Genomic DNA, 24,764 nt, shown 5'->3' on the forward strand with positions numbered 1-24,764 from the left:
TCTGCTCTGTCATATAAAATGACTGATATTTAAACATCTTAAATCTAAAATTAAAACTAATATGTGAATTGCTTAGATGCAATTTCTGTGACTCAGATTAACTGTATTAAAATGAGAATCTCTATGACCTGCATAAATAAAGATCCCAAAGTACCCAAAATAACCTGATCATGAATCTTGTTTTAAAAGACTATGGTAATGTGAAACTGTTGCCCAATTAAGTTTAAATTAAAATTAATTTTGTAAGGTGCTACACTTACAGACCTGATACATGTTCTTTTTTCCTTGAAGATGTGGAAATCCCAGAGATTTTCGCTGGCTGCATTACTTGGGAGACAAAATAGTGGCTAATAGAATGTGTGTGAGATGTAGAACACACTGTTCTTTGGTATGACTCAGAGATGTTTTAGGGATACTCATCTTCCCATTTCTTATAGAACAGAGTTTAAACTTCTTAGCACTGTGCCCAAGGCCCTCCATGATCTCTCCTTCCTTCGTCTTTCATCTCACTTTTTAACCTCCCCTGCCTTGTAGCCTGTGCTTCAGTGATGCTACTTTGGGTCCCAGTCTGGCACAGGCTGTTTCTTGCATGGATACGCCAGCTCTCCCTACCCTCCCTCTTCCATCCTCTCTACCTTCTCCCCATTTCCCATCTCCTTTTCTTTCCATCTCATCTTCTTCTCCCTCCTCCTTTGTCCCCCTCTTTCTCTGCCCCTCTCAGGGCCTCCGTACATCCTTCTTCCCGAAGTGCTTGCTGCCTACACTCCCAGCCTGGAGAATCGTATTATCTCTCAGCTCTCAGTTCAAATACCATTTCCTCAGAGTGCCCCCCTCCCCCAGTAAATTAGTTTTGTTTCATTATTCGTTCTCATGATTCTTTCCCTTTAATTGTGCTTATCATAATTTGTAACTTTGTATCTATGTGTATATCTGTTTCATGTTTTCTCACTTCACCCTCCATACTCCTAGCACCTAAGAGAGCATCTTGCATAAGTTATTTATTGAGTGAATGAATGAGACTAATTTTCCTGAGAATGGATTTATTCATCTCTCAGTGATGAGGTATCCTCAGTGCCGTGCTCTATGCTCTGCTATATGTTAGATGCTCAATAAATATTTAATTAAAGTGAATTACTTTTTTGTAGAATTGTTACTGGATGGGTAACAAGACAGCCCTCTCCTGTTATCAATGATTCATTTAATGGGCTAATGAAAGTTACCCTCTCAAAATGACTTTTTGCATGAGATCATTCATTCATTCATTCAACAAATGTATAAGTAGTGAGGTATATTCTTGGATTTCATCATAAGGAGATGAAAGTATGCTAACTATTTTCAGGGAGCTCACCATCTAAGTGAGGAAACTAGACAAACGTACAGTATAGTGCTAACTGTAATCCAATATGGTAATGGTACAGTCTGAGTCACATAGCATATGAAAAGGGACTTCTTACTCCTAGAGATGTTAGGGAGAGTTTCCGCAGAAGAATGGCATTCAGGCTTATCCCTAAAAGACAAATAGAGATACACTAGGCAATCAACTGGAGGAGCTTGGAATTTCATAAAGGCAACAGTAGGAACAAGAAACTGGAAATGTGAAAATAACCATAAGCTTCTTATGGTCCTACACTGAGTATAGCTAGATACTTAGTATATACACTTAGTGTGGCAGGGAATGGGAGGTGATAGAACTAAAAAATGGTAGTTTGGAGGTATACCCTGTAGAGGGCCTTATAATTCATGTTCGTGAGCCTGAGTTATACCTTTTGGACAGTAATACTTTCAGCTTCTGCAAACTGTGACATTGCATCCCAAAGAGATTAGTGCCATTAAACCTTTCTCTACCCAGCTGGAGCTCAGGAACCTATTCCATATCTAGTCTTTTTGGACTGAAAACAGTGAAATAAAGTTGCCTGCACTGTACAGAATTGAATTCTGTCCCTCCCAGTGCTGTACTTCATGTCCCTTGGCATTAAAAAAACCATACTTTTAGCGTACTTCGAATTGCTTGTTTTGGTTTTCAAGCAGACTGGAGTTAGTGTTTCATTATACGTGAATATAGCAATTATGCTAGCTCTTTTCTTCTCAAAGGCTGAATGATGTTCTGGAGCACTGCCTTCATATTGTACTTACCATTTTTATTATTTCATTTTCTTGTGGACCATATAAGAATGCTATTTAATTCTCTTTTACAAAGTTACTTTTTAATGACAGCTATTTAGAAATCAGAGTATGAATATTAGCATTTATTACCACCTTCAAACCAAATAAAAGGTGAAAATAGGCAGTAATACATTTCAGTATTTCAGAATTTGGCCTCTGAAACTAGAGTTCTAAATTGCACTAGCTGTGAGAACTTGGGCAAGTTACTTAGCTTCTTTCTGCCTCAGCTTCGCCATCTGTAAAGTGTAGATAATAGTAATTACCTGCCTCATTAGGTTGTCTTCTGAGCACCTGTGAATAAATTAGGTGCAGTTTCTGTAATTACAATGCTCAGAAACTAACTATCCTCAATAAATGTTGTATTAGGTTCTCAGTCAGTGGTGGCAGCTGTTCTTGTTAATATTGCCATTATTATCCTTGTTATTTGAGGGTTTTCTTTTGCAAGGCACCAGCTACAGGATTAAACTTTTCAAAATATGCTTCTGTCACTACATCGTACTGTGTGATTATAGGGTGGAACGCAGGACAGTAGAGCTGCCTGTTTTCAAGCATTACATAGTTAATCAACTGTGATTTAGCACCTTCATTCCAGTGTTCAAGACCTTGCTTTCTTATCTCTTTGACTGTAGGTGTCCCCAAAAGTCGACGAGGAGAAATCTGGCAGTTCCTAGCTTTGCAGTATCGTCTAAGACACAGATTGCCTAATAAACAACAACCTCCTGACACATCCTATAAAGAGCTTTTAAAGCAGCTCACAGCTCAGCAGCATGCCATTCTCGTGGATTTAGGTATGTTTGCCATATTGATTATAATTTACAAAAGTACATAATAGGTCCTTTTGTTGAGTTTTTGGGGGTTTTCTATTTGTTTTTGGTTTTGATGAAGACAATCTATTGGTCTGCAGAGTTGCTGACTTTGTCCTTTCCTGAGGGCAAGTTGGCCTTATGTCTGGTTGAAGATACCCTAAACGCCTGAATATGAAGTGAAGTTTTCATCCTCAGACTTGCCCTCTGAAAAATCTTGTATTTGAATCATTGTAAAGGTCATATTATTGAGTGCTCTCAGTTCCTGTTTTTCGAACAACTGACTTTTGTTTGGGATAGATAATTATTAGATTGGTCAACACTGGTCTTGAAATAGGTTAGAATAGGTTTAAAGGGGCACCAGAAATTTTAACAAAGGTCTACTTAGTATTCCTGGACGTATTGCTGAAAACAAGCTTTTGAGTAAGCCTTTAAGAAGCAATACAATATGCGGTTATGTTGTGGAAATCATGAATACATCCTTATAGGATGAAAGAAAACTTAGCTGTCCTAATGTTATGTGCATTTCCAGTGGCAGCATGATAAAGTCATCCTTTAAAAGCTGAATTTCAAATAACTTATGGAAAGTAAAAATGGTGTGATTTAAAAAAGTATATTGTCTCTAATTTTTCTCTAAATTAATATATTTTATTATTTTGAAATATCTAACTTATTGGATTAAATATTGTACATTGCCATTTGGGTTATTTCATCTCTCTTCCTAAAGGTTGATATATTTAAGGTGGCCAGATAACGTTATTTGAGCCCATTTGGGAAAACAAGGGATTACTCTTTATTCGGGGTCATCTTATTTTAGGATATATAAAAATCACAGGCCAAAACGGACCTCTGCTCCTTTTGGATGACAAACAGCTTTTGTTGGGAAAAGGCCAACTCAGTTAATATTTTTTGAGCCCCATAGAATTGAAATGGAGAATTTTACAGAGAAACTGAAAACTGCAGTTTTTGTCCCGATTCTATCACTGAACAGTAGTTTTAGGCAAATTATTTTGCTTCTGAGTTTCAATCCTGTCTGTTAAATGAGGACAGTGAACTAGGCAATCCCTATGGACCTCTGCAGATCTGTGGTTCTGTGACCGGAAATTGATAATGAGACTAGAAATTGAGATGTCGTATTTAGAGCTAGTCAAGATATCCTTAAAGAGAAGATGATGAGATCACATTACAGGGAAAAGGCTGGTCGGAAAAAAATGGAGCTAGAATTAATGTCATGGATGGACGGTATATTTATAGTTTTCTGTAGCAAGCATTTTAAGTGAGAAAGTAAAATGATAATTTTAAAAATTGCTTATTTGACTTTGCTTGTAGCCATCTGTGTTTCCTCAGTGTGTTCTTGTTATTTTCTCATATCTTCCCCTTATTTGCTCTGCAGAATTAATCTTATCAGTTCCTAGGTGAAAAATCACTTTTAAGCATATCTGGTGGAAAACATTTGAAAATCTGGCCTTCTTACAAGTTCTAACTGACATGAGTAATCATTTCACAAGGAAGTTAATGTCCCCTTCATTTTCATGGCACAAGGAAAGTCCCGAAGCACTGTATACAGCTTTGGTGGTGAAGAAGGGTTTGTTTCAGCGTTCAGTACCAACTTTTTAGAAAATCCGGGACTAACTTGCTTGCTGAAGTGTCTCTATGGTAATTTTGTACACAGAGGTGGATTTTAGAGGGGAATTTATTTAAAATCATCTTGACCCTTCACTATCCTTGACCTTTTTGGATACACTGAAAAAAGAAAAGAGGTCTACATGGCTTATGGAAGTAGTTTAAGAAACAGAAAGCCAAACATATTTGAAAAAAGAAGTATTTCCTGAATGATAGACTGAATGTAAAACAAAACACTAGAAAGTCCCTTTAGTGTCATAATACAAGAAAAGCAGGAAGGAGTCTGTTATGGACCACTAAGATTTCTTTCTAAATCATATGATACCTCCTGTAGAATTCTGATTTCAGTTAGCAGGCAGTTTTTATGTGAACTTAGAATTAGCCTTGATTTATAGTCAGAATAAGTTTTATATTCTATTCTCCTGGGATCTCTCCTGAATATGTCTCTGATTTGTTTGTGGAATTTTTTTTCCTAAAAAGAAGCACTGGTTAGTATCAAATGTTTGCTCCCCTATGATGGTCTGGCAGGTAGGACTTGGGACTGGCTAGAGGGAGAGAGAGACTCTTAGTTAGAGGGGTACGCCGAGCAGCGTTCAGTGGTTTGGAAAAGAGCATTTATTTATTCCTGGAAATCACTGAATTGCAATTTCACTCTGGTCTCCAAAGCATCAGGACATCTCAAAAATATTTTTCTTTTCTTCTGCAGGGAGGACATTTCCTACTCATCCTTACTTTTCAGCACAGCTTGGGGCAGGGCAGCTGTCTCTCTTTAACCTCTTGAAAGCCTACTCATTGCTGGACAAAGAAGTGGGTTACTGTCAGGGGATCAGCTTTGTGGCTGGAGTCCTGCTTCTGCACATGAGTGAAGAGCAAGCCTTTGAAATGCTGAAATTCCTCATGTATGACCTGGGCTTTCGCAAGCAGTACCGACCTGACATGATGTCACTACAGGTGAGTGGCAGATCTTCACAAGGAATGTGTAATGCTCTCACCAGAAATCTTAGCGGGAGCCCTCTTCTAAATTACGGTTAAGATTTAAAGAAATTTGGGCCCATTGTCTTGGAACTTGGATAAATGTAGAGGCATGTTTTAGTTCATGGTTTTAGTGTGGGATTTGCGATGTTGCTAAACCTCTAAGTGTATGACATCCATATGCAGGGTAACTTTTCCTTAGTTTCTGAAGTAAATAAATCAGCCATTCTAGTGTGTAGTTAAGTCTCTGTTTCCTAAGTCTATGAGTTACCTGGAGAAAGTATCAAGTCAACCTTATTCACTTTTCCTTACCTTGTCAGTTGAAAAAAATCATAGATATTTTGTTTGAAATCTGAAAATATAATGTTTTATTCTTTTACTTTGAATGTATAAACGGCAGGTATCTATATCATGCTTCTTCCTGAACTTTCCATGTCTCCCCTGCTTTATCTTAATGTCAGACAGGCCCTTATAGAGGAAAAAGTGTTCAGAGTCAGCAGTAGTCCTTTTTCAGTCTGCTTTTCTTATCATGCTCTGAAGAAGCACCATTAAGATTTTTCAGTTAAGTAGGGTATTCACTGCCATTGCTATATTCAACCTATTTCGAACTCCCTGTTTACACATTTCTCCTCTCTGGTTTAAACTTCACTTTCCTTAGCGTATTGTTTTCTAACAAAAAGTTTAAATTTTCTCTGTAGATATGCTATCTTAAACAACCACTACCTTGCAATATAAAGCTTTTGGTCATAAAAATACAAAGGAAGGCTTTAAAGGGAAGAATGTCAGGGTTTTTCCTCCTTTGAAATGAGATAGGCATGATGCCCAGTTAGTCATAATGTTATGCTTTAGATAAGAACTAAAATATTTTTAAAATGCTTTTAAAATATACTTTTTCCTGATTCCCAATAATCAGTTTTTACATTTAGTATTTCAGTCTTACCGATCCATGGACAAAAAAGGACTTCGTTTTCACTTTATGAATATTGTAGTCAGTGGTGTTTTCTTGAAAGGATGAGTGGAGAGGGAGTGCTCCATTTTTCGTTACTTCTTCAATGTGAAAGTTTTGGCAGGGAAATAGGGCTTTGCTCTCAATGTTGGGTTTCAGCTGTGAGTTCACATGAAGGGTGTTCATCGGGATACAGAAATCAAATACAGTGATTCCTAGTTGATAACTATGCATAGGTCTACAAACATTCCACAAGTGAAACAGTAATGACTATGGAAGGTTTTATTTTTTACTTTATTTCTAAACAGTTTACTGTATCATATCGGGTAGGAAGCATTGGTGCCCTTGTAAGGAGTTCAATAGCTCTGATTTTCAAAAATAACGGTTCGGGATCCATCATTAAAATTTCAAAGAATGAAAAGTATTTATGAGTAGCATGTGGTCTTGGTTCATAAATAAAAGGGTAGATACAGCTATCACTTTAAAAATGCAATCATTTTTCAATTTAAAAATTCCTCATCCATTTGATATCATAAAAATTCATATAAACTGGATTTATACATTGATTTAATATGACCCACAATTACCAAGAAATATTTTCTGTCTATAATTATGAAAATGAAGGTGTTTAAGAATCTTTGGGGGCAGTGTTCTTATAGACCATGAGATTGGGGACCTTATTCTGGGAAAGTAGAACTTTTTGATCTATAAAGTGAGATGCAACACTTTTCTACTTTCTAGAACAGAAAGTGTTTCTTATCCAATCAATATGACGTTCAGAAGTGGAAGTGGCAGCGGGCTTGGGATCACTTGATAGGATTTCTGATTACGTGTGTGGTTTGGGGTTGGGCACTGCAGGCACTGAGCTTATCTGTAAAATGAGGGGGTCGAGGTCTCTTTTAACTACGGCCCATCATGTTTTGTGTGTGCCGTTTTCTGTGTTAAGTGTAAAGCATTATATCTTTTTATCTGAAGTCTTTGGTCTCTACTTTTTTCCATCTTCTCTCTGCTACACTCTGCGTCTCCCTTCCTCCAGGTTCTGTCTCTTCCACTGGAAGATTTTCATGTTATGTATAAGGTAGATTTGAAGAATGATTTATTCTTAGCAAACGGCATCTTATTATGAAAGTTTCCTTTGAAGGAAGACTGAATTGTGTTTTATTTGTTAAAAGAAATTTAATGTAAAACACACCTTGATGGAAGAAATGTTCTTAACCTCTAGAATGTAGGAAAAAAGTAAGGTTCTATAAAAAAAAAGTATTGCTTCTGTGTTAAGATCATAGCTGAACAGCTTTTTGAGGATAGGCTTCCTTTTTATTCTGCTAATGAGACTTCTTTTATTTTTGAGCTACCAAAATTACCAATTTTTTTATTGATAGAGCCCAGTATGTCTAGTTTTTAAATTGTAAATGGCCTAAGGGAAATATATGATTTTTTTTCAACATGACTTAATGAGATTATCATCTCTCTCTCTCTCTCTTTTTAATTTATTTTTATTTTTTTCTCTGCGCTGGGTCTTCGTTGCTGCGCGCGGGCCCTCTCTAGTTGTGGTGAGCGGGGGCCCCTCCTCGTTGTGGTGTGTGGGTTCCTCCCTGAGGAGAAGCCGTGGAGCACCGGCTCTAGGTGTGTGGCCTCAGTAGCTGTGGCTCGTGGGCTCCAGAGTGCAGGCTCCGTAGTTGTGGCTCATGGGCTCCAGACGCGCAGGCTCAGTAGTTGTGGCGCACGGGCCCAGTTGCTCCGCGGCATGTGGGATCCTCCCGGACCAGGGCTCGAACCCAAGTCTCCTGCATTGGCAGGCAGACTCTTAACCCCTGTGCCCCCAGGGAAGCCCTCTAATCTCATTGTTTTAAACCTCTCTGTTTGACTGCTGCTACGCTTCTTATTTTAGAGTTATGACTTCCTGTGGCTCTTTAATTCTTTCCTTTTACAGCTTGTGTGGAACCGTAGCTTGCACAGATATGTGCTATAGAGATCAAACGTTTGCTGTATTTATGTCTAGTACTTTGATTTTTAGTTTTGTGCTCTGAAAAACAGTTGTTTGTTGAATTCACAATATAATTGGCTATTTTAAAGGCACTTTTATAGAGCTAACTACTTAAGGATGATATCTTCTAGAGAAAGAAGTTCTGCTAGATTTAATAAAATGTTGGATGTATTTCACACCAAAAGGTTAAGCTGATATAACTGATCAAGGACCCACTACTCAATCTGTTACTGTGTAGATAAAAATTTAAATTAAAGCACAAATCACAGATTTGTTTATTATTTGCTACTGCTTTACTTTTAGCTACCCCAGACATGAGAGTTTAAAAGTTACTATAAGCTGCTTATAATTTTTTTTTGAAATATGAGTAATCAACTCAGTAGCCAAATAAAATAATTTCTTCTTTCAATACTAGAAACATTCAGACTGCACTTTTTGCTTTAATCTCCTTTGTCAAGAAAAATATGCTGCTGGAATACGTTGGATATTAGAAATCACAGCTCGAGCTTTTGGCTCCATAACCTTCTAAGCCTAACAGTATCCTAGCAGTGCAGATTGCCTGGCAAGTTCCATCATAAATCCGATGCTGGGCCCAGCAAAGAGAGACAAGTTCTTGCTTCTGAACTGGATGTGGTAGATTCCTTAGAATGGAAGCTTTTCTGGAATTGGTCTGAAATTAGGATGTGCCTTCCATGAGAGTCCTGAGCCAGGGCAGTTCTGATTTAAATTCCAAAAGCAGTACCTTCCTACATGAGGAAAAATTACCATTTCCGTGTACATATGGTGATACCAAAACACTCATGATAAAGAAGTGTGCTCCATAGTTGTAGATGGACTTACACTGACTTGCTTTATGAACTCAGTTAAATGAACTTGGATTTGTGAACATAATAATAAAATAAAACAATACTGTATAAGTAATGCATTCTAACGCATTGCGCCACTGTAGCTAAAAAGAAATGATACAAATGAGCTTATTTACAAAACAGAAACAGACTCACAGACTTAGAGAATGAACTTGTGGTTACCAGAGGAGAAGGGTGGGGGGAAGGGATAGTTAGGGAGTTTGGGATTGACATCTACACAGTGCTGCAAAGGAAACCATCAATAGGACGCAAAGACAACCCTCAGAATGGGAGACAATATTTGCAAATGAAGCAACTGACAAAGGATTAATCTCCAAAATATACAAGCAGCTCATGCAGCTCAATATCAAAAAAAACAAACAACCCAATCCAAAAATGGGCAGCAGATCTAAATAGACATTTCTCCAAAGAAGATCTACAGATTGCCAACAAACACACGAAAGGATTCTCAACATCACTAATCATTAGAGAAATGCAAATCAAAACTACAATGAGGTATCACCTCACATCAGTCAGAATGGCCATCTTCAAAAAATCTACAAACGATAAAGCTGGAGAGGGTGGAGAAAAGGGAACCCTCTTGCACTGTTGGTGGGAATGTAAATTGATACAGCCACTATGGAGAACAGTATGGAGTTTCCTTAAAATACTAAAAACAGAACTACCATATGACCCAGCAATCCCACTACTGGACATATACCCTGAGAAAACTGTAATTCAAAAAGAGTCATGTACCACAATGTTCATTGCAGCACTATTTACAATAGCCAGGACATGGAAGCAACCTAGGTGTCCATCGACAGATGAATGGATAAAGAAGGTGGGACACATATATACAATGGAATATTACTCAGCCATAAAAAAAACTGAAATTGAGTTATTTGTAGTGAGGTGGATGGACCTAGAGTCTGTCATACAGAGTGAAGTAAGTCAGAAAGAGAGAAATAAATACCGTATGCTAGCTCTATTTACAATAGCCAGGACATAGAAGCAACCTAAGTGTCCATCGACAGATGAATGGGTAGAGAAGATGTGGCACATATATACAATGGACTATTACTCAGCCATAAAAAGAAATGGAATTCAGTTATTTGTAGTGAGGTGGATGGACCTAGAGTCTGTCATACAGAGTGAAGTAAGTCAGAAAGAGAAAAACAAATACCGTATGCTAACACATATATATGGAATCTAAAAAAAAAAAAAAAGTGGTTCTGAAGAACCTAGGGGCAGGACAGGAATAAAGATGCAGACGTAGAGAATGGACTTGAGGACACAGGGAGGGGGAAGGGTAAGCTGGGACGAAGTGAGAGAATGGCATGGACTTATATATACTAACCAATGTAAAATAGATAGCTAGTGGGAAGCAGCCGCATAGCACAGGGAGATCAGCTCAGTGCTTGGTGACAACCTAGAGGGGTGGGATAGGGAGGGTGGGAGGGAGATACAAGAGGGAGGAGATATGGGGATATATGTATATGTATATGTATAGCTGATTCACTTTGTTATAAAGCAGAAACTAACACACCATTGTAAAGCAATTGTATTCCAATAAAGATGTTAAAAAAAAATACCGTATGCTAACACGTATATATGGAATCTAAAAAAAAAAAAAAGTGGTTCTAATGAACCTAGGGGCAGGACAGGAATAAAGACGCAGACGTAGAGAATGGACTTGAGGACACGGGGAGGGGGAAGGGTAAGCTGGGACGAAGTGAGAGAGTGGCATGGACATATATACACTACCAAATGTAAAATAGATAGCTAGTGGGAAGCAGCTACATAGCACAGGGAGATCAGCTCGGTGCTTGGTGACCACCTAGGGGGGGTGGGATAGGGAGGGTCGGAGGGAGACGCAAGAGGGAGGGGATATGGGGATATATGTATACATATAGCTGATTCACTCTGTTATACAGCAGAAACTAACACAACATTGTAAAGCAGTTTTACTCCAATAAAGATGTTAAGAATAAAATAAAATAAAATAGATACCCAACAAGGACCTACTGTATAGCACAGGGATCTCTGCTCAATATTATGTAACCACCTAAATGGGAAAAGAATTTGAAAAATAGATACATGTATATGTATAACTGAATCACTTTGCTGTACACCCGAAACTAATGCAACATTGTTAATCAACTATACTCCAATATAAAATAAAAAGTTAAAAAAATAGTACTTTTATTTCTCAAATATATGTGAATTAGTTATTAAATATTAGTGTAATAAAATTAAAGTTAGTGTATTTTATGTACACTCAGATAAATGCATAACATTTTATTTTTTTTCTCCAAATTAACTTTAGATTCAAATGTACCAGCTGTCCAGGCTCCTTCATGACTATCACAGAGATCTCTACAATCATCTTGAAGAAAATGAAATCAGCCCCAGTCTTTATGCTGCCCCCTGGTTCCTCACATTGTTTGCCTCTCAATTTCCATTAGGATTTGTAGCCAGAGTTTTTGGTAAGAGATGCTGATGGTCCAGTGAAACAGTGTTATTTATTCCACGGGATATACTTCTAGCCATTAGGTGCTCCACTTGTTTTATCAAGCATTACACAGAATCGCCAATTGCTAGTGGAATTTACTAAATATGTCTGGCTCTCTTCTGAGAGTAATTTGAAACCATATTGGTCTTAAATAAAATCGAAATTCAAAGCGAAAGAAGAATTGAGCTTCTGTATTTGAGTAGGCTGTAATGGAGTTCTTATTTTCTTTTATACCTAAAAAATCACAGTATAATGAATTAAGGATTTGCTCTGTATGATTTTTTAGATTTTTAAACACATCTTTACTACCTCTTTTTTATTTCCTTCCCCACTGTCCTCTTCAACTTGGATTCAAAACACAGAGAAACACGTTCTCTAACTGGGTTAACAGAAGTACCTTTTTCAATGTTGTTTCTAATGGCATTTCTTAATGTGACTTTTGTTAACAAGGTAACTGAAATTCCCATTTTGTTGCTGAAGGGACCCTCCTCTCACGCCAGTGCAGGGGTGGTGCCCACCTCTAAGACCGGGTGCACAGGCAGTCGGGCCCGGGGCAAGTTGTTGAGTTGCTGCCTTGCTCCACAGTGTAATAAAAAGAAAGTGTGACACCATTTATGCTCCCTTATGGGGCCTTTAAATCTATTCACATGTCTTCATTTGGTTTGTCTAAACTCATTATTTAAAAAGCAAACTTTTTTTAAAAAACAACTCTTTGCCAGAGGTTTGTTCTAAGGCTGAGAGCTCGATGACCTCAGAAGGGGCTCCCAGTTTTTATGTTCTGCTCGTCTATCTGGTACCTATGGTGAAAATAGTCAATATTTATAACTGCTAAATTGGAGCTTTTTTGTCAAATTGTAAGTATTGGCCCAATTGTAGGTCACTACCAGGATTAGAAAAAAATGGACTGGAATAGAATACAGAGAAAATATCAGTCGTAGGGAAAAATGTTTGGAGAAACTTCAAATTTGAAGATATAGATGTAATATGTATACGTACACCAGATTACAATGTACAGTGTCTTTCTTATTGGGGGCTGTGGCTTTAAAGGTTAAACACTGCATTAGCACTAATACAATTTATAGGCAAAGTGCAGCAAAAGAGTAAAACCGAGATGCACAGAATCAAATGTCTACCAAATTTCTCTTCTTGAGTATACACGATTGCTTTTCTCCAGGGAAGTTTCCTTTGGAGCTTGGGTTCCTATTTATGGGTCTTCTATAAGTCTTTTCATTTATATATTTGCTTCTCAGAAAATAGCTTATCAAATCAAAATATTTAGGGTATCTCTAAATATTTAGGGTATCTCTCTTTGATTTACCCTTGGAAGCTTGATAACAGAATTCAGGAAACAAATCTCCCCAGTCGTCTGTTTTTTGCTAAGAGAATATGAATGATGCTGTCAGCTCTACAATAGGCGTTCCATTCTTTTCTTAGAATTTAGTGAAGAATAGAGACTGTCAGCAAAGGGAAAGATGCGTGAGCAAGAAGAATGACCATGTTTGAAGTAATTGTTCCACGGTTCCCTCATTTTTAACGACCTCCCGTTTATTATTATTATTATTATTTTTTCCCATTTATTATTGATTGTGGAATGGCATGGATTGAGAGGAACGCTCATACAAAAGTATTTAGTACTTTTCAAAACTATTGCATGTTTGTCTTTGTTAGGAAGCAAAGTTCAGGGTTAGGGTAGCTTTTCTTTTTCTCTTCTGATTTAGGTTATATACTGGTTTTGATTTTTCTTTTAGAGTTTTTTTTTTTTTAATTCCTGCTCTAGTACAGTCTTTAGAATTAGACAGTCTCAGGTTTACATCAGTTTCTAGCTCTTTTATTAGTTGTTTGGCTTGCACATATATTAACTGGTTCATTTAGTTTTTTATTCTGGTCATGAGGGTTTAAATAGTCCTAACTGGTTATGTTGATTTGTTTCTGTATTCCCTTTGTGAAGAAAAATCTAAATATCAATGAAATCAGTGTTTTTGAGGTATACCTAGTCTCCATTAAATTTGGCAGTAAAAATTATAAATGCATGGACAAACAGATATATAATTTATCTTTTTCTTTTTACCCTGCCCTTATCTGAGGTTCCTAAATAAGTAAGAATATTTAAACAACTGTTTATTTGTTCCAGTCATATTATTATTTATTTCAAATCTAGGTGATTTTGACCAGTTTTATTTTGCAAAATATTCTGTGGTTCTGTTGCAGTAATTAAAACAACACACACACACACACAGAAAAAAAAACACACCAAAAAAACCCATTAACACACAGAGGTCACTTTTTACAATAGTAGATGCATAATTTTGATCATAAAAATTATATCTCTTTTTTTCAGATATTATTTTTCTTCAGGGAACTGAAGTTATATTTAAGGTTGCCCTCAGCCTGCTGAGCAACCAAGAGGCACTCATAATGGAATGTGAAAACTTTGAAAATATTGTTGAATTCCTTAAAAGCACGCTCCCTGATATGAATTCCTCTGAAATGGAAAAACTTATCACCCAGGTATGAGTTAAATGGTAGTAATAAGATATAAGATTATACAGCAGTTTCTCTACTAATTATTTATTAAATGTTTTAGCATAAAGATATAGTTTTGCTTGACAGGGTTTTTTTCTTTTTGATTTGATCAAATACATTTAATCTAGAAACGAGACTGTGTAATTTCTCCCTTGTGACATTGTTTGTGAGGCTGTGTCCGGGCAAGGTGGTTCAGTGCTACATCATGAGTTTTTCAGGAATCTTCCTACTTAGACCAATGGTGAGACTGAAGATAGAACTGACAGAGTTAGGAATACCTAATAAATAAGTAAGCTGAGACTCACCTCTGTAATATTGTTAATTCTGTTTTAAAATATATAAGGAATATATGTGACAAGAGCATAGACTTTAGAATTAGACAGTCTTGGGTTTACATCAGTTTATAGCTCTTTTATTAGTTGTTTGGCTTGCACACGTCACCCTAATCTTCTGAACCCTAGTATTCTCACCTCCAAAATGGGACAATTCTGATCCAAGAGGTTTTGTGCGGTTTAAATGAGACTTGCTGTATCAGTCAGGGTCCCTTGCAGGAAACAGAGTCTACCTCCAATGATTCAAAGGAAGGTACCATTTACAGGGGTGTAGGCAAGGCTAAGGGAACCGGGCACAGATGTCTAGGTACCCAGGAACTAGTAACAGAGGGAAACTGTTCATACCCATGGTGCTGCATCAGGAGAAGGAGGACAGAATAATGTTACCAGGCCTAGCGAGTACCAGAACTCTGGAGGTTGCTGTGTTCTTGGTGAGCCAGACAGGGAAGGAGCAGGGAAGAAGTACCCAACCTCCTTCCCCTGCCCCTTTTGATCTCCTGATGACTTTTCCCATTGGCCATACCTAACCAGAAGCCTGCAACAAGGAAAACAGGTCACAGGGTTCTGCCTCCCAGGGTACAGAGGATGCATGAGGGCAGAGAATGGATCTGGGAAGCAAATGGAGGGTAATCAGCACACCATATATCTAGTCCCTGGCTCTTCATAGGGACCAGGTAAGTGGTAGTTATATATTGTTGTTCAGATGACACGAATACACTTAAGACCAGATTTGTAGATACAGCAGTCATACCTTATGAGTATTGATAAAATTTAAATTTACCACTTTCCTAGAGGCCCTTAGGGTAGCAGATAAAAGACAGAGTTTAGAGCAAGAGAAAGGGAGTTGTTTGAGATCTTGTGCTGGTGTCCAGCTATCTACGAGCTGTGTGACTTTGGGCAAGTTACAACATCTCTGAGTTTCAACTTCCTCTCCTGCAAAATGGGAATAACATTGTTTTTAGGATCAAATGTAACCAATTCAGTTGAAGAATTTTGTACACTATAATTCACTCTATAAGAAAAACTTACATTATTGCACATAAAATTTTCTTTCCACTACGTGGAATTGAAATCACAAGCAGATTATTCTGTAAATATCTATGAACAGTTTTTATTTGTTAAAATGCTCTGGAAACTGAAAAATATAACTTTTACTTACACATTCACTTGTTTACTAATTCTTCAGAAATATCTTTTTGGACTGGCAAGCAGCGATTGTGCTTTTAGAGAGAGACATTACCTGATTTGAAATCAGATCACCTCTCTTCTAAAATAATGAGGGAGTTGCCTAGCTTTAGAGATTATTATGACAATTAATGGATAGAATTTATAGGCTGGTAGATTTGGAATTGATATTAGAGATAATTTTCTAACAAATAGAGTTGAATATGCAATGACCTGTTAATATTAAAGGAGACTTTGATGAATAAATAAATAAAGTTTATTTATGGTCACTGTAAAAAACACAAATAATGCAGAACAGCACCAAGAAGAAAGTAAAAGTAACTACAGATCTCAACACCTTGAGACTTAAAAGCCTTTTAAATATCCTTTTATAATCTCTCTTTAATTATATACACAAATAAATATGTATACAGTTTTACTTAAGTGAAGTTTAACTATACATGCTATTGTATAACCTGATTTTTTAATAAAATATTTGTAGAGTATTGGATATTTTTCCATGCCAATAAATGTAGATCCATACCCTCATTTTTAATGGTTGTGTAGTAGTCCGTTGTGTTCATACCCACTGCGTAGGGAAAAGATGACGCTTGTTTGAGGGGAATAACCAGGTTGTCTCGAAATATCATTTAGATTCTAAGATTTGAGTATCTCTAACAGTAGTGGGGTAAGTAAGCAAGTGAGATGTTTTTCACTGTAGGTTTCTTTTCTACCTACAGTGTTAGTGTGGATACAGATGCTTAAAGGGCAGCTGCTGCCTCACTTTCCCTCACCAGTTTAGACTAAGGAGGAGTTGCCTGTCCTCTGACTTCTAAGCAAACTGTTGCTAATGGGTGGCGATATGGGAGAGCAGAGGTAGCCCCAATTAAATAGCTCTGTAGAGTGCCCAGGGTTTTTGAAGATTTTGAATTTAGAAGATTCTCTCTATGGTAGGATATGTTAGTGACTTCCAAGAGGCTCACATGGATTAGCAAGTAGATGAAAATATTTAGCATAAGACCTTTCTGCCCCATTGACAAACAATTAGAAGGGCTTTTGGTCTCATTATTATAGAAATACCCTATGCAATTGTGCTTATAACCAGCAAAGATGATCTCTAACTCAGGTAAGAGTTACTCAGTAACTAATGTCGTTTATCTGGTAGGCTACATTTTGGGAGACCATTCCTAGATTATGTATATTTTGGTTGCAAAATATCTTTGAGCATTAACTTTTTGTAGAGTCTTGGCCTCATCATGAGAATGTTTCAGTTGTATAGAAATCATCTATTTGTCCTTAACTTGACAGTCACACTTGTTATTCTTCCTTTTGATATGTCATACTATTCCTCATTAATAAGTATTGGGGGCTTCCCTGGTGGCGCAGTGGTTGAGAATCCGCCTGCCAATGCAGGGGACACGGGTTCGAGCCCTGGTCTGGGAAGATCCCACATGCCGCGGAGCAACTAAGCCCGTGTGCCACAACTACTGAGCCTGCGCGTCTGGAGCCTGTGCTCCGCAACAAGAGAGGCCGCGATAGTGAGAGGCCCTCGTGCCGCGATGAAGAGTGGCCCCCGCTTGCCACAACTAGAGAAAGCCCTCGCACAGAAGCGAAGACCCAACACAGCCAAAAATAAATAAAAAAAAAGTATTGGGAAATCTACATGACGTACCCTAGATATACAGACTGTATCTTGGTGCACATCCTGAAGGTCAGACTAACCCACGGTGTTTTCACGGCAGGTTTTTGAGATGGATATTTCCAAGCAGTTACACGCCTATGAGGTGGAGTATCACGTGCTGCAGGATGAACTCCAGGAATCTTCCTACGCCTGCGAGGAGAGCGAACCCATGGAGAAGTTGGAGAGGGCCAACAGCCAACTGAAAAGACAAAACATGGACCTCCTAGAAAAATTACAGGTAAAGAGATAACAACTTGATCAAAAACGCACTTGGGTGCCTCCTTGCCTGCATAGAACCATACCAGAAAGGATAGAGCTGTGGTGTGGATTGAACCATTGCTGACTGTGGGCCTGTGTATCGGACTGTGTCCAAGTGCTCTGGGCGCTGCAAATGCACATATCAATTTGAATACCAACTGAGAGAGGAAATCTACTCTCCCAAAATAGTTAAATGGCAGCTGAAAGCAGAATCTCGTTCAATACTTATTGGGTGTTGTACATGTTTGGTTTCAGTTCAAGGGAGGAGGGATTGACTATAGGAAGCTGGGAGAGCTCTAGGGGACTTGGCCTTGAGCTGGACTCCGGAGGGTTGGTGGGAGAAAGGAGTGAGGAGTAGGGGGTGTTTAAATAAGGAGGATGTGGCAGAGCAGTAGAGGAAGCTTAACATCAGTTTAAGATTTACGTTGGAGAGAGGTGGGATAAACAGGATGGAGACAGAATTGTAGATAACTCTCAGGGTCAAGCAGAAGAACACAGCTTTAATCATGTTGAGAAGGAAATCTCTCGAAATTTTTGAACCATATTTTAGAAAGATCAATCTGGAAATCTTGATAAGGACAGATTAGAATGTGGAGAGAAGGTAGGGCGACCAGCTAGCAATTATTTGTCGAAATCTGACTGGGGATGATGAGAACTGTCTAGAGTAAAACTCACAGAAATGGAAAGAAAAGGAGACATTTTTGAGAGAATTGAATTAAAAAATTGGTAACACATAATCCCTGCCATCAAGGAGTTTACAGTTACTTTGGAATATAAAATATTACCTATTTGTCAACGCACCCTTACCAATGTGGTAAGTGATTTAGTATAAATTAATATTACACACCTGCAACCTGTATGAAGTGCGCTGTGTATCCAAGCCCTGAGGGGTGGGGCTTCAGTGTGACCAGAGGAGGGGGAGGTGAGAAGGTGAAGCTGGGGGCTGGGGGTTGGGGGAGGTGGAGCTTAAGTGCTGAGTTAGAGCTTAAGTGCTCCACGGCTCATTGGTTTCTGCTTACCCGCCACTTCCCCAGCACTGCGCACGTCCCCACGCTAGAGGACACTAAAACTCTGCTTTGATGTGCAGTGAATCCTCTGACAAAGATAGCCAGGAGAGAAGCAGCTGAGAAATGAGGGTCTCTAGAGTAATTGCTCCCAGAGAAGGAACACTGGCTTCCTTCGCTTCATCTACGTTAGCTCTGGCCCGTAGAAAATTTTATGCCTTTTCCTGTTCAAAAAAAGAGCCAACACTGTCTATTTTCAGAAAGAAAAACAGTTGGGGTATTGACCCTTATTGCTAGGATGTTTCAGTGGTGATTGATTGAGCATTTCCTTATTAGGGAAAGTGGGTTTGCACCTGCTTTATATTATAATGATGTTTATTAATGGTTACAGACTTTTTCTTTCACATTTCAATGTTCTCATCACCTCTGGGTTCCCAAGTTACGTGGGCACACCCGACACCCGTAAAAACTGATAGGGTCCCAAGTATGTGTTGAGACAACCCTGCATTTCCACTCAGAGGGCAAAAAGCCTCTTTTAGCACTTCAGGGCAGTCAGGAATCTCCTGTTTCTCCCTGTCAGGTTCCAGTCACTCCAGGAGAAGACCTGTGTGTGGAGTGAGGACCCTCACCACTCTGGGATGTTGATTTGATTTTGCATTTTTGGTGTATTCAGTGAAATGAGATGTATTTTGTTAGTACCCTAGTTATATTTTTGAGAAACCTAAAGAAATCTCCATTTCATGGGAGGTTTCAGAGTATTTGCTTCGTATACTGTTGTATTAAGTAATATGACATGATTAGTTAATGTATGTAAGGTCTGGCTGCTGCTATGATGAAGAAACAAAACCTTCAAATGTTTGATTTGGACGATTTTGGTTTTTGCCCCAAACAGATAGCTCATGCTAAAATCCAGACCTTGGAATCCAACCTGGAAAATCTTTTAACCAGAGAGACCAAAATGAAGTCTTTGATCCGGACCCTGGAACAAGAGAAAATGGCTTATCAAAAGGCAGTGGAGCAGATTCAGAAGCTGCTGCCAGCAGATGCTCTGGCCAATTGCGAACCGCTGCTGAGAGACTTCAACTGCAACCCTAACAGCAGAGCCAAGACAGGAAACAAGCCGTAACTGAAGACGTGCCACCCCAGCAGGAAGTGCTCTGAGGATGCCACCGACAGAAGGAGTCTGCATGCTGCTGGCCCAGAGCTGACGGAACCACTGAACTGGTTCCGAGCCCAAGTCAGAGCCGGTAACCCTCGCTCTCCTTAGAGCATGCCAGTTCAAAGCCATTGTACATATGTAGACTGTTTTTTGCTGTCCTTGTTGACTATGTACATATATATATATATAATGGACATAAAGAGTTCATGCTTTCACATAAAGGAGTAGATGTATATTTAGAGCAATTTTTAAAAAAAAATCAAAACTTCGTGAAATCTAGACCAAAGGGAAGTTAAAATGAAATTCCCCTTGGACACATGTGAAATCATTTGTTTTTGTAGTGAAACAAAGCTAGAACATCTTTGTATATTGAAATATACTTGAAAAAAATGAATGTATTTTTTTCTCCAAAGAACAGCATGTTTCACTCAGTGGTGGAGAGGTGGAAACCTTTGTGTAGCTTTATGTGCATCTGTCTTAAAATCTACTGACATTTTTAACATATATATATGAGGAAAATGACTGATTGCCAGTCAAGCTCCTTATGGGTTTTTCAGGAAAGTAGGGGGCCTTCCCCTGCTGTTTGCTTTGTGCCAATGAGCATGTTGCATCTACATGCATTTTGAGTCTGGTCAGGCATTACTTTAGGTGTGTGTAAGGAGAAAGCAAGACTGTGGCTGAGTCTGCCCCCCCAGCTCAAAGTGGAAGAGAACACTACTAATTTTCTAGTAAATTAGACCAGCATTGTTACTTAAACTAAAAATATCAGTCCTAAAAAAAAAAAAAAAAAAAAAAAAAATCAGTCCTCAAAAATTTAATTTAGGACCTAAATTGTCTAGATCTACTTTCTACCTTTTTATTTAAATTATTCCTACAGCTGTGAATGAACTCCCCTTTACTTGGTGCCACAGTTGGTGATAAGGATTTGCCATTTCCCACTAAAATGTAGGCGATCTTACCTTAGTTCTCTCTACCTTCAATGGGGGCTAAGGAAATGAAATTATGATTGATTGGTTTTCTAAAGATGATGTACTGTGTTGAGATACTTTTTTTGTTGTTGTTGCCAATTGACAGGTCTGATAAGCTTGTAATCATCTTCCTCTTCCATGTGACTATTTATGAGAACTGTGGAATATTCTAAGTAAACTGTTGAAATCCATGGGAAGGGAAGGAGAAAGCCCTTCTAAAACCTACAGCTCTGCGTTTGGACTCCTGACTTTCTCAGTCTACAGATAGATTATTCGTGGACATTCATGCATGCTGGGTGAATGGAAGGAAAGTAACTTAAAAACTTAATTTTTAAGTTACACATGGAATTTCTCCATTTCAGAGATGATTCTATGATAGTGCCTCGGAAAGTTGATAACAGCGTTTTTGCATTTCCAAACAATATTTTTCATTACTGCTTTTTGCAGTACTTATATTATCACAGATGGATTACCTGGGATAATTTTCTTCAGAGGGAGTTTGTTATACACAAGCTACAATGTATTACAGAGTAGAAGAATAAAGCTCTAAAGGTTTCAGAAAACCTTGATGAGCAGATGATAAGCATCTCAAACCCCATTACTCAGTGTAATATAGTGACTCTTGTTACAAATCAGCATGCCCTCTAATCCAGGCAGTTTCTCAAAAGGAAATGAAGTCTTACTAGTAAAGTTAACTTAATTTCTAGGTTCTAGAAAATGCTGACCCAATCAGTTGGGGCCACCAACTCTTTTGTTGCTTGGATTTCCCTCAAATTTCTCTATTTGTAGGAGAGGTATTTTCCTATGAGGAATATGACAAATATTATCTGGTTACTATCTGGTGATGAAAATTACCTCGTGTGTGATACACAGGTGGTAGCCAGGGAATCTTCAAGTTGGGAAAAGAAACTTTTCCTTCCAGTTCTTCCGTTTAAAGTAAATTTTATTCTGGATGTTCAAAGTCAACGTTAGAGTTGTATTATGGTGTTCAGAGCTTAAGTTGTCTTGGATACAATATTTCTTTTGAAAATGAATTTTTCTTTTGTGATCTTTTAAATGTTGCAACGATTATGCTTCATGCATTGTTACATCTTCATCCTATTAATGTAATGTCTAGTTCATTTCCAATAAATACATTGCTGCAGTTTCCTTGGCTTATTGGTTTTACTTTTGTTTGTAGTAAAAGAGAAGAAGGTCTTGGCTAGAGTCCTTTATAAAAGCTGCATGGGTTGGATTGTTGCTGCTTAAAATTTGCACACTAATAATTCTTTGAATCAGAGACAACAAAGATAATTTTTAGAAACATTTATGAAAGTACATGGTCAGTTATTCAGTACTAATTTTCAACTTCTTTCCCAGTGGAGCCTTTTGCTGATAAATATAAAAAAAGACAACCACACTGACAGTATTGCATTCCCCTTTTGTTTTTTATGCCCCCTCATAGAGAGCAAGAGAGAGAGAGAGGATAGGAAAATACAAAATTTTTAAATTGGGTTAGCTCCCAAATAAAAGGATTAAGGGCATTTATTGATGGATATGATATGAATGTGTTTACATAACAAATATGTTTCAGAATATTTTCAAGCATGTTTGGATTTCAGTAAAAGGATACTGTATCTTCTTGCTAACTTTAGGACGAAATCTTTTAAGTATTTTGTACTATACGTAGTAGTTTGAGGAGTCAGTGTAGGCTTAGGTAGAATGGTCTCTTAATATCCATGTTAATTTACCCATTTTATCACCATTTCAGCATTTCCCACCCCACCTGGGCTGGATTACAAATAGGAAATCTGCCACCTGAATTATTTAGTCCTCTACCATGATGCATCACTCTTATTCGCTTTGATATATTGTCAAAAGCACTGGGTTTAGGGTGAGATGTCTTAGATCTGAGTCTTGGTTCCACCCCTTTTATTCATTCACTCAACAAGTTCATTTTTGTAAGCCAAGCTAGATGCTGAGTATTCAGAGGTGGAGAAGATACAGTCCTTGTCCTCAGTGAGCCTGTGGTCTAGTGGCAGGAGGTTAACTAGAAAAAAAGAGAGTTTATACTCCAGCAGGTATGCAAAGTAATCCACTCATTACACTCAAGGTGACAGGAGGGGCTGTAGCAGCACTTTGCAGTGGGTGACAGGTACTCAGAAGAGGTGGTGCTTGCCCTGAGCCTAGAATAGTCAGTAGAAGTTGAGCAGGTTTGAGTTTAAACAATAGATGAAAGAGAGTAGATGGTGTGTTTCTGAAATCAAAACTCATTCCTTAATCCCAAAGTACAGTGAGTGTTCCCATAGGGGAGTGGTGGGAAAGGAGGTCCCTGACAAGCAAGGGATTTTTCATGAAGGTCTTAGCAGACCTTGTGAAGGAGTTTGAACTCCACCTAGAGAGAAATGGGAGCCATTAAAGGCCAGTAACCTGGAGAGAGACATGCTCAGATTTGTTCCAAACCACTTAATACATCTGGACAGAAACTAGGGGCTGGGAGACTGCAGTTAGGTGAATGCCATCAAAATCTAGGCCAAAAAAATTAGTAAAAGCCTGGTCTATGGCAGTGGCCTTGGAGAAGCAAGTCAGCCTAGATTTCTCTCTCTCTCTGATATAATTGGTCACCGAAACCTGCTAGTTTTGTCTGCTAAATATTTGTCCATATCCCCCTGAAACTGAGGGTAGATATCAGACACCTTAAACTACAACTTGCCTAATGAGTAATGAACTTAACCTGCCTACACTGATCAAGCTCCATTGAATTGTTTTTACAAAAACTTGCATGTCCTCCAAGCGTCACGTAGCCTAAATAATAAGATGTTTGCCCAAGCTGTTCTTCAGGAACATGGATTCAGCTGTGTCCTGTTAGAGCTCGAGCAGTTTAAGACTGGGTGGGACCAATGATCCTCCAACTGAGCATGTGCGAATGCCCGATGGGTGGCGTTTTGAGGTCAGAAGACCCAAAACTCCACCCTCAGAGCATGCGCCCCGTGGTCGGAAGCGTGCAGCTTAGCTGCGTCTGCTCAGAATGACGATTACCTCACCTTTTCCTTCTCTCCAGTCACCTTTCCGTGCTCCCCAGGCCTCAGCTTTATCCCTGAATACCCCAAGCCCCTCACTTTCTGGGAAGCGAATTTGAGGTTTGTTCTCCAGTCTCCTCGCTTGGCTGTCTCGCGGATAAACCCCTTCTCTGCTGCAAACCTCGGCATCTCAGCGTTTGGCTCGCTGCGCATCTGGCCGAAGAACGTGGTCCTGTAACATCCCCATCGCTTTTGCAGGTACCTTGTTAATGTCCTTGCTCTGGTGGGTTAAACTGAGACCAACCCCGTTTCTAGGGGCTCTGAAGTCACAGACATTGAGCTACTTGGTGTTTGTTTTTTTTTAAAGATTGATTGATTAATTGATTGCTATGTTGGGTCTTCGTTTCTGTGCTAGGGCTTTCTCTAGTTGCGGCAAGCGGGGGCCACTCTTCATCGCGGTGCGCGGGCCTCTCACCATCTTGGCCTCTCGTGTTGCGGAGCGCAGGCTCAGTAGTTCTGGCTCACGGGTCTAGTTGCTCCGCGGCATGTGGGATCTTCCCAGACCAGGGCGCGAACCCGTGTCCCCTGCATTAGCAGACAGATTCTCAACCACTGCGCCACCAGGGAAGCCCTGGTGTTTGTTTTGATGAGTGAGAAATGCAAGCAGAAGGTGGGGTGGCATGTCTCAGTCAAATAGAGGAGAAGGATCTAGGATAGAGAGGGAATCAGCTGGAAGCATAGGGAAAAAGCAACAGCAGAGACGTTGAGTGGGAGTTTTTGGAGTGACGCGCTGGTGACTCTAGTAGCCTTGTCTCCCTCCGGTCTACC

The 24,764-nt window shown here is 38.8% G+C and overlaps 1 protein-coding gene and 1 long non-coding RNA gene across 7 annotated transcripts in view; one reads left to right on the plus strand and one right to left on the minus strand.

Annotated features, from left to right (window-relative positions):
* TBC1D4 (TBC1 domain family member 4) overlaps positions 1-22,086 on the plus strand; it is a 260,140-nt gene extending 238,054 nt beyond the window's left edge. For all 6 annotated transcript variants that reach the window (XM_082434780.1, XM_082434776.1, XM_082434778.1 and 3 more), the window contains 6 exons: positions 2,793-2,951; positions 5,296-5,540; positions 11,663-11,822; positions 14,187-14,356; positions 17,610-17,786; positions 19,703-22,086. In XM_082434780.1, the coding sequence (XP_082290906.1) occupies positions 2,793-2,951; positions 5,296-5,540; positions 11,663-11,822; positions 14,187-14,356; positions 17,610-17,786; positions 19,703-19,936 (1,145 nt within the window). In that variant the 3' untranslated portion in view covers positions 19,937-22,086. The remainder of the gene's footprint in view (positions 1-2,792; positions 2,952-5,295; positions 5,541-11,662; positions 11,823-14,186; positions 14,357-17,609; positions 17,787-19,702) is intronic.
* Positions 22,087-24,322: 2,236 nt separating this feature from the next.
* Positions 24,323-24,764, minus strand: part of LOC309647509 — a 346,359-nt gene continuing 345,917 nt past the window's right edge. The window contains exon 2 of the long non-coding RNA XR_014256099.1: positions 24,323-24,404. This is a non-coding gene — a long non-coding RNA (uncharacterized lncRNA). The remainder of the gene's footprint in view (positions 24,405-24,764) is intronic.

Source organism: Balaenoptera physalus (assembly GCF_965194825.1).
Source record: "Balaenoptera physalus genome assembly, chromosome: 18".
Taxonomy (NCBI): domain Eukaryota; kingdom Metazoa; phylum Chordata; class Mammalia; order Artiodactyla; family Balaenopteridae; genus Balaenoptera; species Balaenoptera physalus.